General features: G+C 38.2%; 1 protein-coding gene across 1 annotated transcript; it reads left to right on the top strand.

Annotated features, from left to right (window-relative positions):
• The first annotated feature begins 3095 nt into the window (after positions 1–3095).
• dpp (decapentaplegic) lies at positions 3096–13013 on the top strand. Its single transcript, XM_011301151.1, has 3 exons — positions 3096–3597; positions 7451–7803; positions 10342–13013. Exons 2-3 carry the CDS (start codon positions 7485–7487, stop codon positions 11190–11192), a joined length of 1170 nt encoding a protein of 389 aa, XP_011299453.1. The 5' UTR covers positions 3096–3597; positions 7451–7484; the 3' UTR covers positions 11193–13013.
• The last annotated feature ends 3468 nt before the right edge of the window (positions 13014–16481 follow it).

The raw sequence follows: 16481 nt of genomic DNA on the forward strand, positions 1-16481 counted from the left end.
TTTTTTAAAGGATTAGAAAAAACCGCAGGAAATGTATGACGAGTGCTGAAAATTTTATTCAATAATATTACTACTGAAAATATTTTTTTAAAATATGACAAGTCAAAATATTATAGTGTAAATATATTATCTCGTGAAAATATTGATCCGAATTTTTCAAGTATTATATTGTATTCTATATTCATTTCGGTTGGCACAGCTCCGAATCTTTCATTTCCATTTTTGACAACTTCCGGAAGCCAACACTTCGCACAGTAGTGGTGGACGCCAAATCCGTCGACCTGGAGAATAGTTACAGAACCAGATTAACATGGTTTAGGTCCTCTAATGTGATGCAATTTCATTTACATGATATATAGGACTACAAGCCGGTATTTCTAGTAAATACTCTGTGCGCCTTAGGTCAGTTTGAAATTATCAGTAGAGATTTTTCATCTTCACAATTTCGGGCTGAAGTCGGCAGAATGACCACTTCCTCAGGGAATAGTAAATCTCGACGTTATCAATTATTAAAGTGGATTTGATTAGATTACGCTGACATATCTGAGACAAATTTTGGGATGCAATTTTTTGAATTCGAATATTTTGAGCTGTATTACTTTAATTGTACATTTCCCTTGGGGTATTCGACGCTATCTTCTCTACGAAAGCAAGCAGAAGGAAGTATTGTCATGAAGAATTTCCGCCACCCCACAAATCCCGAGAACTCATCATAAACTTCAGATTGAACTTCATGATGACGGTTAAATTGAAAACGGACGTTGCTCAGTCAGTTGCCGTGAGATTCTCATTTTTACTCGGTTTGAAACACGATAAAAATTAGCATTTGGCCTAATTGATAATTGGTAGTTTGCCGTTTGTCCCGTTAAAATTGGAGTATACGATAGTGATCTAAGTACTGGTACTGTCTCCATACACCACTTCAATCAATCCACAATCCCTCGTGGCTACCGAGGCTAGTCATTTTGTTAAATCCCTGAGTAAGTAAGGAGGGGGATTAAAATACTAGCAGTGACACTAAGTTTGAAGTATTTCGCAGACAGAGTGAGGTCACGCGTGGGCATTTCCCAGAAATCTCAAGTTGACGATTGAGTCGTCAAGCGGAAATGGCGCAAAATTGTTGAATTACCAATTCTGATGATACGGGCGAGGGGAATAAGAAGCAGCCCCCTTTTATTGCCCCCTTCTGTCGCTCTTTTTTTTTCCTCTCTCAACGTATTTACAAAAGGGATAGGTGGGGGGGATTGGGCAGACAGCATGGCGCGCTTGTACGTGAACCCAAGCCCATTCAAACGCCTCATCAATCCACCTATCGACCTCATTCATTTCATCATCATTCAACCAGCTATTACCCATATCTTCCCATTTTTTAAGTTATTTTTAAGTTATTTCCAAATTATCGCAATTCATGCATCAGATTGACGTGAAAAAATCTACCCCTTTTTAGATTTTCTCCCATTCTGTTATTCAGTTACTCACTAATTTTCGTAGTCCTCTGGTTTTCGGAATTTCTAGGAAGTCTCGGGAATTTCTGTCAAAATTCGTTGAGAACGTAGATATTTCGAGACATTGGAAAATAATAAAACTTAAAAACGTCCAATTTTTTAATATTTTTTTTTTATTTTCGAGAAGATATGAGCAAGATAATTGCCAAAAATAATCGATGCATCGATATCTCTCCAAGGGCTCAAGGGATTTCAATATGGTTTCTTTCAAAGACTCATCTTGTTTTGTTTTTATCTATTCAACCATTTCTCAACAGTTACTGTGCATCATTATTATTTTTGGAGAATTTCACTCGTCTACTTGTTACTTGCTGATAATATCTCAAACATTGTTGGCCGTAATCAATTTTATTTTTTCGAATTCTGAAAAATAATTGTGATATTTTTATATCATTATGTATTGCTAAAAATACTCATTACATATGCATTTCTATTTATTGGTAAGTTCCTAAACATCATTGACTTGAATCAATTCCTATTTTTCAAATTGTCAAAATCAACACAGCAATTTTAGTTGATCTCCTGGTTTAAAAATCCGAAATGAGGGATTGGAATTCCGAAAAAATATCTTTCGTAATCACCATAACGATTGAATATATTGGATTAGGTAGATAAATCCTGATTCTCCGTTCTTCTTTGACACTGGTTTATTCCTTGCTCTATCTTCTGTAACTACATATTCTATAAAAATCCATAAAAAAATTTTTCATCATCTCCAATATAAAAGGACCTTACTCGAAGTAATAAATTAATTCTTGGATTTTAAATATCTCAACAGAATGAACAACCTCCCCAGAAGCCCTTCACCTTCACGCACCAATTCTTAAGAAAAGCCCACGAAAACCACCCGGGACCAGCACTTAATAAACCCATCAACCAAAAATTCTCACATCATAAAAACCTACACAGGTGTTAACATTACACACCGCCATCATGAATGACTGAAGTGGTTCCCGTAAGTAGTTAAACCTGCTCCAAAGAGACTTCCACTTCATTCATACCACAACTACAAGAGATCCCTACCCCAACGATCTCACTTCCCCCAATTTCCCACTGATCCACCCAAAACCACCCCAATGTCACATGGACTTTCCCCCCAAAATCAGGCCCACCCTCTCCTCTAAAAAAAATCCAAAAATCCAAAAGCCAAACCTCGAAGAAATAATTCACAAGAAACAATGGTATCTCCCGATATCAAAAGCCATAAGTCACTTTGCCCTGCTCTTTTCCCTTCTGTTTTGTCCAGAAAGAGAGGCAAGGTGGATAGAAATTTTGAAGAAAAAGAAAGCGAGCCCAGGGAACGTAGAATAGCCACTAAGATATGGTACATTGGTGGTAAGTAGTGGTGGAAAGAAAACGAAGAGAAAGAGCACCTGGTGGGGATAATATTAGTCGAAGCTAGACTGAGAGAGGATAATGAATAAGACAAGGAGAGATTGAGGGGAGGGATAAGAAACGTAGGCAATATTCCAACAAGACAGGTGGAGGTGATTATGGTGGGGGTAAAAAGGGACTGGCCCCAAACGTTTGTAGTATACAGTTGTATATGTATGAATCGGTGCGACGGCTCACTGTGCCACAGTAGTCACTGGTAGTCACAGTACGCCTCTCAAACGTGTCGGATCAATTTTTCCTCCTTTTTAATCAATCTAAAAAAGAAAGAAACACCTACTCACATACATTTTTTTCATTTCACTGGACTTCATTCCCATACCCCGATTAATCAATCGATATTGATCACTGATCAAGCGCTCAGCCAATTGGCCAACAAGTACATTTGGATACCGTCGATTTATTTGGATTTTATCATCATATAGTGATTCTGGTTTATGTGATTTTTTTAATTAAATATTTTTGTGCTTTAGTGGCTGTTGATGTAATTGAATGAGCGTTCAATCACTGGTGTTTATTTGATAGTGAGGATTGGGAATAGTGACGGGAATTGTGACTATTGTTAAGACCTGGTTACATCTGGATTGTGAATGGTGGTGAGTGTTGGTTTACAAGTGGTCAGAATATACGGTAACTATCGGTGTATGGACACGCTGAGATGCCGTGATTGCACGGATTGCAGACACAGGGATAGCTAGAGGTGAGTCTTCAGATTATTCCATCAGCTTTCGACATTATTCATTCTTCATTGATATCATTCATTGTCGTCTTGATGCTTTATCGTCAATAATTACGTGTTGCCCTGTTCCAACAAACTCCCATTATTTTTTCTCTATTTCATCAACAGAAAAACCTGTAGATCGACGAGTGTAGGACTTGCCCTAATTTTTCCAATTGATATGCTATTACATGAGTACACATTTCGTGCATGTACATTCCAACTAATAACGTGCTACATATGTGATTCATACACTAAAATTTTAATTCTTCCTCTGCTCCCAGACAAATGAAACGATTTCTGTTGAATATCACTCAGAAATTTCTCGAAATTATTTGAATTTCCGTGAGCATGCGTCGTTACCAATAATTAATATGATGAGAAATAAAAAATAGAGTCATTTACCCTATAATAACACTGATGGTGATAAATAGTCTTATTGGAAATGCCCTAAAACACAAACATCCCGATGGAATCCCCGCAACCAGAAGATAATCATCAGAATGGGAATGGGAATGAGAATGTTCATCCGCTGCAGGGATGTAATGAAATGAAATGGCATGTGATGAGGGAGAAATGAGTGGATTAGTGATATGGGGAAAATGATTGAAAAATCTAAAGAAGAATAAAAAATTGGCCCCGATTATTTTTGACGATGACGTTGGTTACTTGTTGACCGTAAACCGCGAGAGCGCGTTCCACCGTGGCCCAATCGGCTACACCATACAACCAATGCCTACCTTCGTAAAACCGATATAAAACGCGGCTGCTGGGGGGACCGAGAGGAGAAGAGAGAACCACAAGGAGTTTTCTGTAACCGATGAGACGAGTTGGAGAAGGAGGATGAAGATAGTCCCCCTCGCGACTATAGACTATACAGAAAATACACATACACATTTTGCTGGCATCCTTTCTGCTCTCCTCGTTGGAGCATTTTGCTCCTTCTTCTCTCCCTCAACTTGCGTCCCGCGGATTCCAAGACACGGACCGCATTCCATTGCGGATACGGACCGAGAAGTTGGATATAATTCCGCTCCCATCTCGTCTTCTTTCATCTTTCCAGACAAAACTTTTAGACCTTTCATTAATCCCATTAAATCATTAGGGACTAAATCGGAACAATATCGCTATTGGTTTTGCTATTCATTGCCGAACCGAGCTATTTCGATCCCTCAATTGGTGTTAATTAATTTTTCGGAATTAGGGTTAATTAATTGGTGGGCCATCGGACAGGATGGAGGGGGAACTCTTGATGGGTTTCGCTGATTGAGGATTGACCGATTGTTCGTGATTTGTATGGTTAGATACAAGTTCAGGATTTGGGGACGGATCGGTTTTGATTTTTATATTTGTTTGTTGAGGATTAGGTTCGGATGGGTTGGGACTATTATCGCATTTTTGGAGAACGTGGTATGGCGAGTTTTGACGTTTATTTTTGAATGACTATCGTTTTTTGTGGAAGCGAATAATTGAGAGGTTTTTTGGGGGAAAAGCGTTATTATTTTTAATGCAATCGGGGTAATGGAGTGTAATGAATTTGGAGTTTGAAATTTCATTTGGAAAATTTTTTCAATTAATTTTGGTATTTTCTGTTAATTCAGAAGTTTTTATAATACATCCGAATGTTAACAGATAAGTCAAATTTCCAACACATGTCTATATTGAGAATATCAACTCAAACAATCCCGCTTTTTTCGTACCGAAAATCCTGCGAAATTCAATAACAGCATTTAAAAAAAGAATGAAATTATTTATTTTGAAACTGTCAAGCCGGTTTTAATCACTGAGCCTCAGCCTCTCTCGCATTCCTCAAGACGTTTTTAACGAACGTGAAACGTGCTTGAGATATAACAAGATGGCGGGTTTTATCAACGACACCTCGCGGTCCAAAATCCCACGAATACGAAAAATCCAAGTTCAATATGATTAATAAAATTACCAAACCGCTGAACACTCCTTCGATCAGGCGTTGAATAATTGTATAAATAATAATCGCGGCTGCATCCGGAAATGCGAAACATTGTTGCGAATCATCGAAGAGATGCGTCATGCAGAGCCAGTCGACCTTCCCCTGTTCCTTGACTGTTGGTTCATAATGATATATGTTAATATACGCGAGTAAGTGAGAAGGGGAATAAAAAATAGATACTGGATGGATTGAGAATTGCTGAATTGAATCGGATGGGTTGGAGGAAGGGTGGTGATGGTGATGATGGTGATGGCGGTGAGGTGAATGTAGTGGTGTAGATGTGGCGGTAGAGATTACGAGTCGGCGAGTGGTCGGGAGCAGACAGCTTGGCTCTAGCGCGCGCACCCGGCGCAGCCTTGCCGTCTCCTACCGCTCCAACTCTGCCGCCATCTACACTCGCCCCTCCCCCCACCCACAACACCATATAAAGCATATAAACAATGCGTTATTATCATACATTCACTCAAAAATATATTTCACCCAAAGATATATTTCAATCCAAAATTCTCCAGCTTAATAAATAATATTATTCATTTATTAACGTTAATCTATAAAGTATTTTTATTATTATTATCATAAACTCACTCAAAAATAAATTCCACCCAACCGTCTATACTCTCACGGGACCTTAAACAATCGTCAATCTTAATGAATAATGAATAATGGATATTAATGCCAACATCATGTAAAGTATACTTTATCTTTGTTATGAACTCAATCAAAAATGGATTTCATAGAACCATGAATAATCTCGTAAAACCTTCGAAAATCGTCAAACTTGAAAATATATGATTTACTCGAAAATATGTTTCCTTCAATCATTGATATTTTCGCGAAACCTTGAAAAATCATTAAAGTTGACAGACATGGTTTATTAGAGAAATCGAGTAAATGATTTGAAGTTATTTAAAGGTGTAGTAGGATAACATAAATTGCGAGAATAAAAAAAATGGGGGAAATGGTATTTCAATCGTTATTCTTTAAATTCTGTGTTTCAACAATTACTGACATTCCGAGCGTTTATGAATGAATATTTCAGGGGAACTTTTATTATAGTCCGAACAATTCGTTTACAAGGAAATTTCATCACCTAAATTTCTCCCTATTACTTCTCAGTTATTACGGTAATTCCTTCTGTCAAGTTTTAAAAGGGAAAATTCTTGGGTTTTTCACGGGTTAACTTGTTTCTACCTGAATTCCCATTGACTTACCGTCAGCTGTGAATTTCATCATTTCCTACTACCGAAAACGGAAAATTAAAAAAAGATTGACGACTCGTCATCACATTCTCCTTCTGATGTTTACCTTTCTACATCCAGGTCTTCATGTCCACCCTTTAAATATTTATTCCTGAATATAAAATCCTCGGGATAACACCTTTTGTTTCACAGACACTCTGACAACGGTGATAAATTTCCACCTGTCATGCGATGAAACCTCTTGTTTTCATTATCTCATCCAATAGAAGAAATACTAGACATTTGTAAATGAATGCGTGGAAACGACTGAATTATTCGCATGAAATTTGACAATTCACGCCTTCTAAAATCTCATATTGTTTTGAAAAATCATTAACAAGTTGACGGTGTCAATTCAAAATTCCAAGTTGTCGAGTAAACTGGAGATGTGTAGAAAAGACAACTCATTATATTTTGAGGAATTCAAAAAAGCAAATTTTGTGGCTATTGAGAAGTTAGAAAATATTTCGCATCACTCGCACTCACATGTATTCGCCACTATTAATTAATTTCATTTGTTAATTCGAAAACAATTTTTTTTTAATTTACCTAATTTTCGTTGATAGTATATAAACAAATAGCGGTCATGATTTGAATTAACAATTTTTTATTTGGGTTTTTATTGCAGAAGGTGGCATAGTGCCCAGTGACTGGACGTCACGATGCGCACATTGCTTCTCTTAAGATTGGCGTTGACGGTGGGAGTCTCCGCACTGATTGTCAATGCAACAAGTACATCAGACAGCAATGTTATTTCTAAACTAGACAACACAGAGCGTGAACAAGCGACGGCGAATTTAGAAGCGAGTTTGTTGTCACTCCTGGGCTTCAGCAAGAGGCCAAAGCCCTCCTCCAAAGTTCACGTACCTCAGTCACTGTGGCAGCTTTACAATAAACAAAATACCATAAAGATGGCAAACATTGCGAGGCCTGGCATTCACACCAGATCGGCGAACACAGTCCGGTCATTCTCTCACGTTGGTGAGTTGAGAAATCTCTCCTTTCCTCATCACTATTCACGAGGGGCTATTCAGTGGTCAAATCACTGCAGGATCACTTCCAATTTAAAGCATGTGAAATCATCGGAAAGCATTTAAAATCACTTGAAGTTATTTAAAAACACACACACCATGAAATCACATGATCAACAATCACTGTGTCACTATATTTGACGATGAATAACCCCTCGACTATTCCATTTCCTGGATAACTGGTAAATTCTTTCTATTCATGAAATTTCTGAGGAAACACTGGAAACATCTAGAATCAAATTCATTGTCACTCTTTTCAGTTTCTATTTGAATTTTTCTTGCGACTTGTAAGCCGACGAGCGATTTCGATCAATTATACAATTTTTTTTGTTCAAAAATTTTTATCTGAGTTCACGTATATAACATCCCCAATCCCAGGTAGATAAAACCATGTAAATAGCACCGTTCCCTCAACATCTCAATTGCAAAATGTTCTAAACCCTTAATGGGAAAATAATGAGGAAAAAGTTTGTAGAAGTGAATTATGGTCGACTTGTGGAGTGAAATGGAAAATGAGCAAGAGAGGGAAAGTAACAATAAAGCTATTTGAAGAGGGACAAATCCGTTGGTTCTTGGGGCTATTGAAAAGCCTGGACGGTCCAGGGGATTGTACTCGGTTATCCCTACCCCACGTGCCAACATCGTTCTCAGTAACAATGAAATAGCTATTTTAAAGCTCATTCAAATGCAGAATGAACAATGGGGTCATCTACTTGTCACGTATTTCAATGTTTTCATCGGTACCAGTAAAAACACCAATGAAACGGTTCAATATAGTGAGCAATCAGACTGTGTGAACACTTGACGGATGGTTATTGCACAAATTTTAATGGTTTCTTTATTTCATTTTGTTGGGATTATATGAGGAAAAGATGGTGTCCTTCAATTTTATTATTAATCGATTTGTTTATTGCTCCAGCCTGAAATAGTGATATCCAAAGAGAAGGTTCGATTCGCCGGTGAGAATCGGGTGGTGGGAGGGAGTGTAACTTCAAGGTGACTCGTTGCATCGGTGCATAACGGGTCTGAGTGTACTTCTATGTTAACTCAGGTGTCTAACTATATCGTCACATTTGTTTAGAGATGGAAAATATCATTTAGTTATTCCGGGCGTGTGGATGGCAGAATGCTGCGGTACAATCCAGTAAAATCTTTAAATCGTCTGATGAATTTTTTTTTTCACATTGAGAGAAAAGAGTCTGTCAACAGGAAGAGATTTTCTTGTACCAAGAGAATTTTTCATTCTCGGTATCACTACTTCAAATTTATGCCGTTTTTTTTTGTATCATATCCAGAGAATAATTGACTGAAAGTCCACGCTTTCCTCATTTAATTTTCGCAATTCTAACGGGGAAATTCCGGTTCCAATTGTACGATGAATAGCTTTATTATAGGTTTAAGTTGTAGTAGATATTATGTAATCAAAGTCCTAAGATGATTTTCAGAGTTGAGAATAGTTGAAAATTCCGGTGGGACAAGAGAATTGCATTCTGTTGCAAGAAATTTTCTCTCATTGCGAAAAGTTAGTAATTAATTCAGTAGCGAAGTAGTAAACTAAGATAAGTGCATTTTTTTTTAGGCGAGTTTTTAGCCAATATCTCGGAATTGAAGGAACATGACTAATTTTTTATATAAACATTTTTTGTAGAAATGGATGAGAGCTGCAAAAAACGTCATTATGAAAAAATCGTTGTCTTCGTTCAATTTCGAGATATTGGCTTCGAAAAAAATGCACTCGTTTATAAATTATAAGCTATTGATTTTCAAATCGATCTATGATTTTTTGAGGGAGCTATTTAAATAAATTTTATCTCGGCGAGGTACATGAGAAATATCGAGATGATTATAATTGTTCTAGAAGACGCGAGAAAAGGGCTGGTGAAAAAAGAAACGGGAAAGGAAATTTTTTTTTGTGGAATATAGAATTCCGAAGACCCCAGGGAAGCTCATAAGTTACCGGTTTAAAAGTCGTCTCGAGTAAGTGCATTCGAGATTCTTTATCTCGGGACTCTTACCGTCAAACGAATGTTCATTTTCTTCTCTTGGAGATAAAGGAGACCATGCTTTGACCGAAAATTGTGATGAGCATTCCAAGAGGATTGTAAATCAAAATAATTGAACGAATTTTGGTTTTATGCTGCAAAGAGAAGAGAAACTGATCTTGAGAGTGAAAGCTGAACCGATAATTGAAAGAATCAATTGACGAAATGGGATCTTAAACTAAATATTGTCGATCCCTTTCTCTAGATAATACTGATAATCATTTGAGTTCAGGGTGCATTTTTACTATCTTATTATTTGTATTGATATTACAGATATTATCTGCACAATTAATGAACGATTTTTAAAAGGGTGACATTGAATTCGATTTAGAATAATGAATTGCATATTTCTTCAGAACATGTTGAAGACCAAATTCTTGTGAAAATAATAGTATTCTCATCACAAAGAGTAAACTCTAAGAATCCTCTGTTTCATCTATTTCCAGAGAGTCCAGTGGACAATAAATTCCAATCACCCCACAGATTTCGCCTGACGTTCGATGTGACGAGTGTGCCATTGGAGGAGAGCCTGAAGGCATCAGAACTCCGGTTAACCCGAATAGCCCTTCCAGCAGAATCAGACAAATCAAAGTACCTAGGAAGGATATTAATCCACGACATAGTCCGGCCAGGTGTGAAAGGACGAAGCAAACCCTTGCTGAGACTGATCGATAGTAAATCCATCGATATACGAAGCAATCGAACGATAAACCTCGATGTGCAGCCGGCAGTCTCTCGATGGCTCTCAGAGCGTCAGGAAAATCATGGCCTCCTGATTGAGGTGATCGGTGAGAGCCTGAAGAAAAATCCCCACGTACGATTGAAACGCTCCACCGAATCCCACGAGTCCTGGTACTCAATGAGTCCAATGTTGTACACGTATACTGATGATGGACGCAACAAAATGGCGTCAGCTACAGAAATGATTGAGAGACGCGCAAGACGAGCAGCTCCGGGTAAAAAACGTCGCAAGGATGGACGAGAGAATTGCCGACGATATCCATTGTACGTTGATTTTGTTGATGTAGGGTGGAATGATTGGATAGTTGCACCACCGGGATACGATGCCTTCTACTGTCATGGCGACTGTCCATTTCCCCTGTCAGATCATCTCAATTCAACGAATCATGCAATTGTTCAGAATCTCGTGTACTCGACGAATCCAGCGATGGTGCCCAAAGCCTGTTGTGTACCGACGGCACTCAGTTCCATATCCATGCTCTACCTCGATGAGGAGAACAAAGTTGTTCTCAAGAACTACCAAGACATGGCGGTAATCGGCTGTGGTTGTCGTTGATCTTAGACATCTTGGGGATTTCACTTAATCGAGACTCCACCAGGCAGTCCCCCGATTGCAATGAAGACTAGATTGTTACCCTGTACGTCATGACAGGGGGGAATTCTCATTGGCGAAATGCATCTGCTTCTGTAGTTCTGGAGTCCAATGGACGATGCAGACTCGTATGGATTGGAATGAGGCACAGGTGGGGATTTAATTGTGCCGTCGGTGTTCTTCTGCCCTCAAGTCTCCTCGGCTCAACTCCCCACCCAATACTCACTTCTGTTAAAAAAAAACATATTTTTTTTTCCTCACATTCTCTCTCCTTCTGTCTCTCTTTTCCACTTGACCAGAGGTGATCGGGTCCTCGTGGCTGTCTCTCTTCGTCAACGCTCGTTAGAAGTATCCAACAGTGTGGTCAAGTGGACAAATAAAAAGAACATTTGAAAAATAATGTTTTAAAATAAAGGATAGAGAACTGAGTGCGTGACGCTGCCGCATTCTCGACAGCTTCAGTAATTAACAAACTCGACGGCCTATGGGGATATATATTCCATGGAGACGTTGGGTTTTATCGTTACATACGTTATGTACGTGTGTGAACTGGACTCTGGGCAAACTCATGTACACTATTCGCCTTCTCCGAGGCGGCTTGAAGAATCGGTGAGCGCGATAGGCTAAAACCCGAACCTCCTTGATTCTCTTTTTTTTTAACATTTTTTTTTCTTCCAATCTTCCAAGTCTCTCTCCCCACCAATAGCATGTGGCTACGTACGTCTATCGTGCGCTCACGAGCTGCTCGCACTCGCGCACGTATGTATAATTTATTAATAAGGCTGTAGAGAAAACCGGTATCAGATTTACCACCGGCAGCATCCGCAGGTGCCACTTGTGTGTGTCCCCGTAGCAACCGATTTTAAATACCCCCCTCCCAAAAAAAAAATGAGAGAATTGAGAAAACGTTTAGAGCGTTATGCGTTAATGTATCGGTTCGATGATGGATGGGGGATGGATGGGGGATGGATGCTTGGGGGTGCTGATGATTTGGGGGAAATTCCAGTCATTAGTGGGACTTGTTATGACAAGTGTTCTGGACAATGAGATTTTTATTATGAATGATATGTCAATGAAATGTTTTTTTCTTTGAAATTGTTGTAGAGCGCTTGGTCATGAACATTCAGTGAGATTATTGAGTCGATTGTTGTTGAAGACAATCGAGTGGGGGGTAGTGATGTAGTAATGCGTGACTAATTGATGGGAATATCGAAATACTATTGAGCATTGTTAGCTGCGCAGTTTCGAATTATGACGATTCGTATGAAACTGCGTGACTAATATATTTATGTGATTATTCATCTTCTCACTGGAAGAAGTTGATACACTATTTCTGTACCCACTATTGAGAATTCTCCCTCCCCTTCCACGATTGCAACTGCGAATTTATTATTGTAAAATCCTACCGCGTATTTGAATTAGAAAATGTTTGACGTTAAACCGTACCTGCTTTTAAGGATTACTATTTATTTTTTATGTTTCAATTTTTATTGTTTTATTTTTTAAAAAAATGAGCTGAGGATGATGTGAGGGTTAATCCATATTATGTGTGTATATTTGTACAAATTATGTGTTTTGTTTATAGTGAAATTAATATTACTACTCGTTTATCTCTGTTCTTCTCATTCTGTGCTCTATTTACATTCTTTGTATTTTCATGTTCAATTTTCTTCTCTACTATTGAGATTCTTGTAAAATGTGTGAATAAGGTGATCAAGTTAAATGGAAAGAAAATCCAGGAGTCGTTGTAAAGAATTTGTAAATAATTTATTCATTGTAAAGTATTAAGCAATGTATATTTTTTAAAAATATATAGATTATTAATATTATTCTTAATTATTGAAAATTGATTTTGTTGAATTTATTGAAAATCCAGCGTCACCAAAGATTCAACGAGATTTTCAAGAATCTTTCAACCCAAAAATTTGAGTTAATTGCGAATAAATCTGATATAAATTAATGAAAAGAATTCACAGGGCGTCCACCTCAATTTTCATTCCACAAAAGCCCCGAAAATTGATTCATCTCCCTAAGAGAATCCTGTTCCCACACTATGTATCTGTGTCGACAGTCCATAAAGTTCCCTCCCTCCTGCCTTAACCAAAATAATAAGACAGATTTATTCGAATGAATCATCAGTATCCCACAGGGCACAATTCACTTAAGACAAAGAAGATGAAAAGACGAAAGGTCCAAGCGACCAAACCCGAAGAAGTTGAAAAAAAAAAATCTCAAACAACGAGGAATTCAAAAAAAAAAAAGATTTGTCGAGAGGGGGCATAATAATCATCCCTTCACCTCAACTCAGTGCGAGACCAGAGAAAGTCATCTGAGGAAAAAATAAAAGCCAGAGGAACTTTTGGTGAGCAATAATTTGAGTATTAACCCCTTGAATTTCACCAAAAATAAAAGGTAAATTGTTTCGTAATGAGCATGAGGGGCCCAACAAGGAGTTAGCGGAGGGGTCCTCTATATGTTAGGTCTGGTGGAGTGAGTCTTTGTTTTAGAATGCCCCTTGGGGTCCCCCCTGAGTGAGCGTTTTACCACACAGGTAGAGAATGCGGTTCGCTGTGGTACATAAGGCCCCTCCTACCCCCTCCCCCTCTCTTAATTTTTCTCATATTTTTTTTCTACATTTTTGTTCTTCCTCCCTCGCTCTTTCTCTCCCTCACTCACTTCCTCTTTCTTCATTGCTTCTCTTTCGGGGCCCCATGTCCTCCTCAACACACAGGAGTCCCCCTCCCCCGACTTTTTTTTTTTATAACCCCAGACTCGCACGCACGGATCCAACGGGCCCTCCCTAGGGCACTGCCAACTGGTCCCCGTGCCATCATCCTTTATTCTGCCTCACTCTTCTTTGGGGCCCCATGTAAAGGGGTGAGGGGGTGTGAGGGACGAGAGGGATGAGGTGGCGATGGTAGGGGTGGAAGGGGAAGAAAAGGGGGCTTTTTTTCGTTTGGCATTTTTTTTATTGCCTGTCTCTCAGTTTTTTCTTATTTTGCCTTCCATTTTTGTATCCAAACCCGCCCATCTATTCCCAGAGACCTCGATGACCACCACTATCCAACAAAGGTAATGGCTCTATTCCAAGGAGATAAAAATCCACGGCAACAAGGAGGAATATATCGATATATGACGGCATTTAGGGGACCCCTACAAACATATTTTTTCGTTTTTTCGGTGTCCTTGTTACCAACTTCGGCACCATTTCTTCCTCTTGTTTTAAGAACTTAACAAGCCTAATGACAATTTCAGGTAGTCTAGGAGATGGCTGGGGAAATAAACGTGCCGACTGATCCTGTTAAATGCATGTGTCATTGGGCCCACGGAAAATTAGGGACGTGTCAAGGCTTTCCGGGAGGCTGCAACTCCTCTATTTATTTTTTACGGAATTCACGGAATTCCGGTGATTTGTTCGGGGAATTCGAATTCTTTGATTGTTAGGTTTGGGGGTTGACACGTTGCTCTTCACCCGGGCCTCCTATTTTTGGAATGTTTCACGATATATTGGATTTAAGTGGTAGGCTGATTTATCGATTGATATGTTGTCATTAGGAGATTAAATCGCTGATTAAACATTTTGGGAGGGTTTCTTGGAAGGCTGATTTTGGGAAAATTTTGAAGAATATAGTGGGTTGAAACGGATTCGCCAAATTGATTGCCAAAATATCTCGTACTCAAAATTTTTTCAATTCCTTTGTTGATGGTAATAATTTCTTGAAATCAAGATTGACTTTTGAGAATTAAAACCGTCAAATGCATCAGTTGGAATTTATTACAAAATTATTCAGTAGCAAAGTGATAAAAGAAATTATCTCATGTCCTCAGGGAGTCAGTTTAAAAAAAATAAATAAAAAATTCCATTATATTGTGTATTTTCGCAAAAACTTCGCAACAAAATTGATGTATGAGGAAAATCTCAACTATACCCATGATCTAACGATAAATTTCATGCAGCTTTCCGCAAATATCATTTTCGGCGAATATCTGAGAATGTCGGCATTCAAAGAGAATAACGGAATTATCGTGGATATTTTATAGCTCCACGAAAATATCCCACAAAAATTCCTGTATCTCCCTCAGATCGGCAGATATCGATCTAACACCCATCCATTTTTGGACCAATTTAACCTTCACTACTTCACACTGATCCTACCTATTTATGGCTTTGAAACTTCAGCAGAATTGAATGGAAAATACCATGGAGGAATGGGTTATGGGACAGGCATGATTTTGGAAATGAGTTAATGAACAGCGCTCGAAATTTCAATGCATTAAATCAAAATCAACTCCAAAGAGGATAATTAACTTCGTAACCTATATAATAATCCGTTTTATGCGCCGCGTTTAACTCATCGGATTTGGCAAAAAAGTTACTAGAGTTATAGTTTAAATGCTCATTAACTCATCCTTGTCTCAAAATTCATCCCTCCAGGGTATTCAGCGCTTGAAATAAAATTGTAAGGACTTACCAAACTCGGACAATATCACAAATAGAATATTAGCTGTCATCATTGAATTTCATGACGAATTTTCGTCGAGCAAAATGCCATTCGTGGAATTTACCTCAAGACTCAATATAATAATCTCTTTATTCGAACAGGAAATTCGCAAGTAGAATTTCCAGGAAAAATTTTACGAGAAAATATAGATCAGACATTTCTCAAAGGTAACATTGGCGTTTTAATCAATGGCCAAACATTTTCAACTGTGAATAATAATAATAATGTGAATTAGCAATTTATTATTAAGAATTTTAATAATTAATCATTGTATAATAACAGATGTATAATATTTTTCTGAACTGAATTTCGCACCGGGAAAACGGAAAAATTTCGCAATTTTCAAAAATTATTTCACTGGGTGAGAAAACAATTGTGAATTTGAAAATGAAGGAGGTGCTTCCCTCTCGGGAAACTTCACGAAGACAACACATTATAAAATGTCTCAAATTCAGAGGCAAAGAGGATTGACTAAAGTAGAGGCTCAGTTCTGGGGGTTTGAGTGACCCCGGCGGCATCGATGAATTTTATTTTCTGCTGTACGAATGCTTTTTGTTTTTCATTTGTTTACCTGAAATTTAGCCGACTGTAGCACGTACGGAAGGGGGAAACCACATCTTATGGATTTTCAATGAAAAAAATTATTTAATGTATTGAAGATATACCACTAATGAAATTATAATTCCAGAATGAGCGCGTTGTCTTAATGGTAACGTGCTTGCCTACCACGCCGACGGCCAGGGTTCGATCC

This window comes from Fopius arisanus, unplaced genomic scaffold, assembly GCF_000806365.1.
Source record: "Fopius arisanus strain USDA-PBARC FA_bdor unplaced genomic scaffold, ASM80636v1 scaffold00020, whole genome shotgun sequence".
Lineage (NCBI taxonomy): Eukaryota > Metazoa > Arthropoda > Insecta > Hymenoptera > Braconidae > Fopius > Fopius arisanus.

Excerpts from the sequence above, each read along its gene's own strand:
- dpp (XM_011301151.1), top strand. The coding sequence starts at position 7,485 with ATGCGCACATTGCTTCTCTTAAGATTGGCGTTGACGGTGGGAGTCTCC. Across the intron at positions 7,804-10,341 it reads CCGGTCATTCTCTCACGTTG|AGAGTCCAGTGGACAATAAA; the intron begins GTGAGTTGAGAA and ends ATCTATTTCCAG.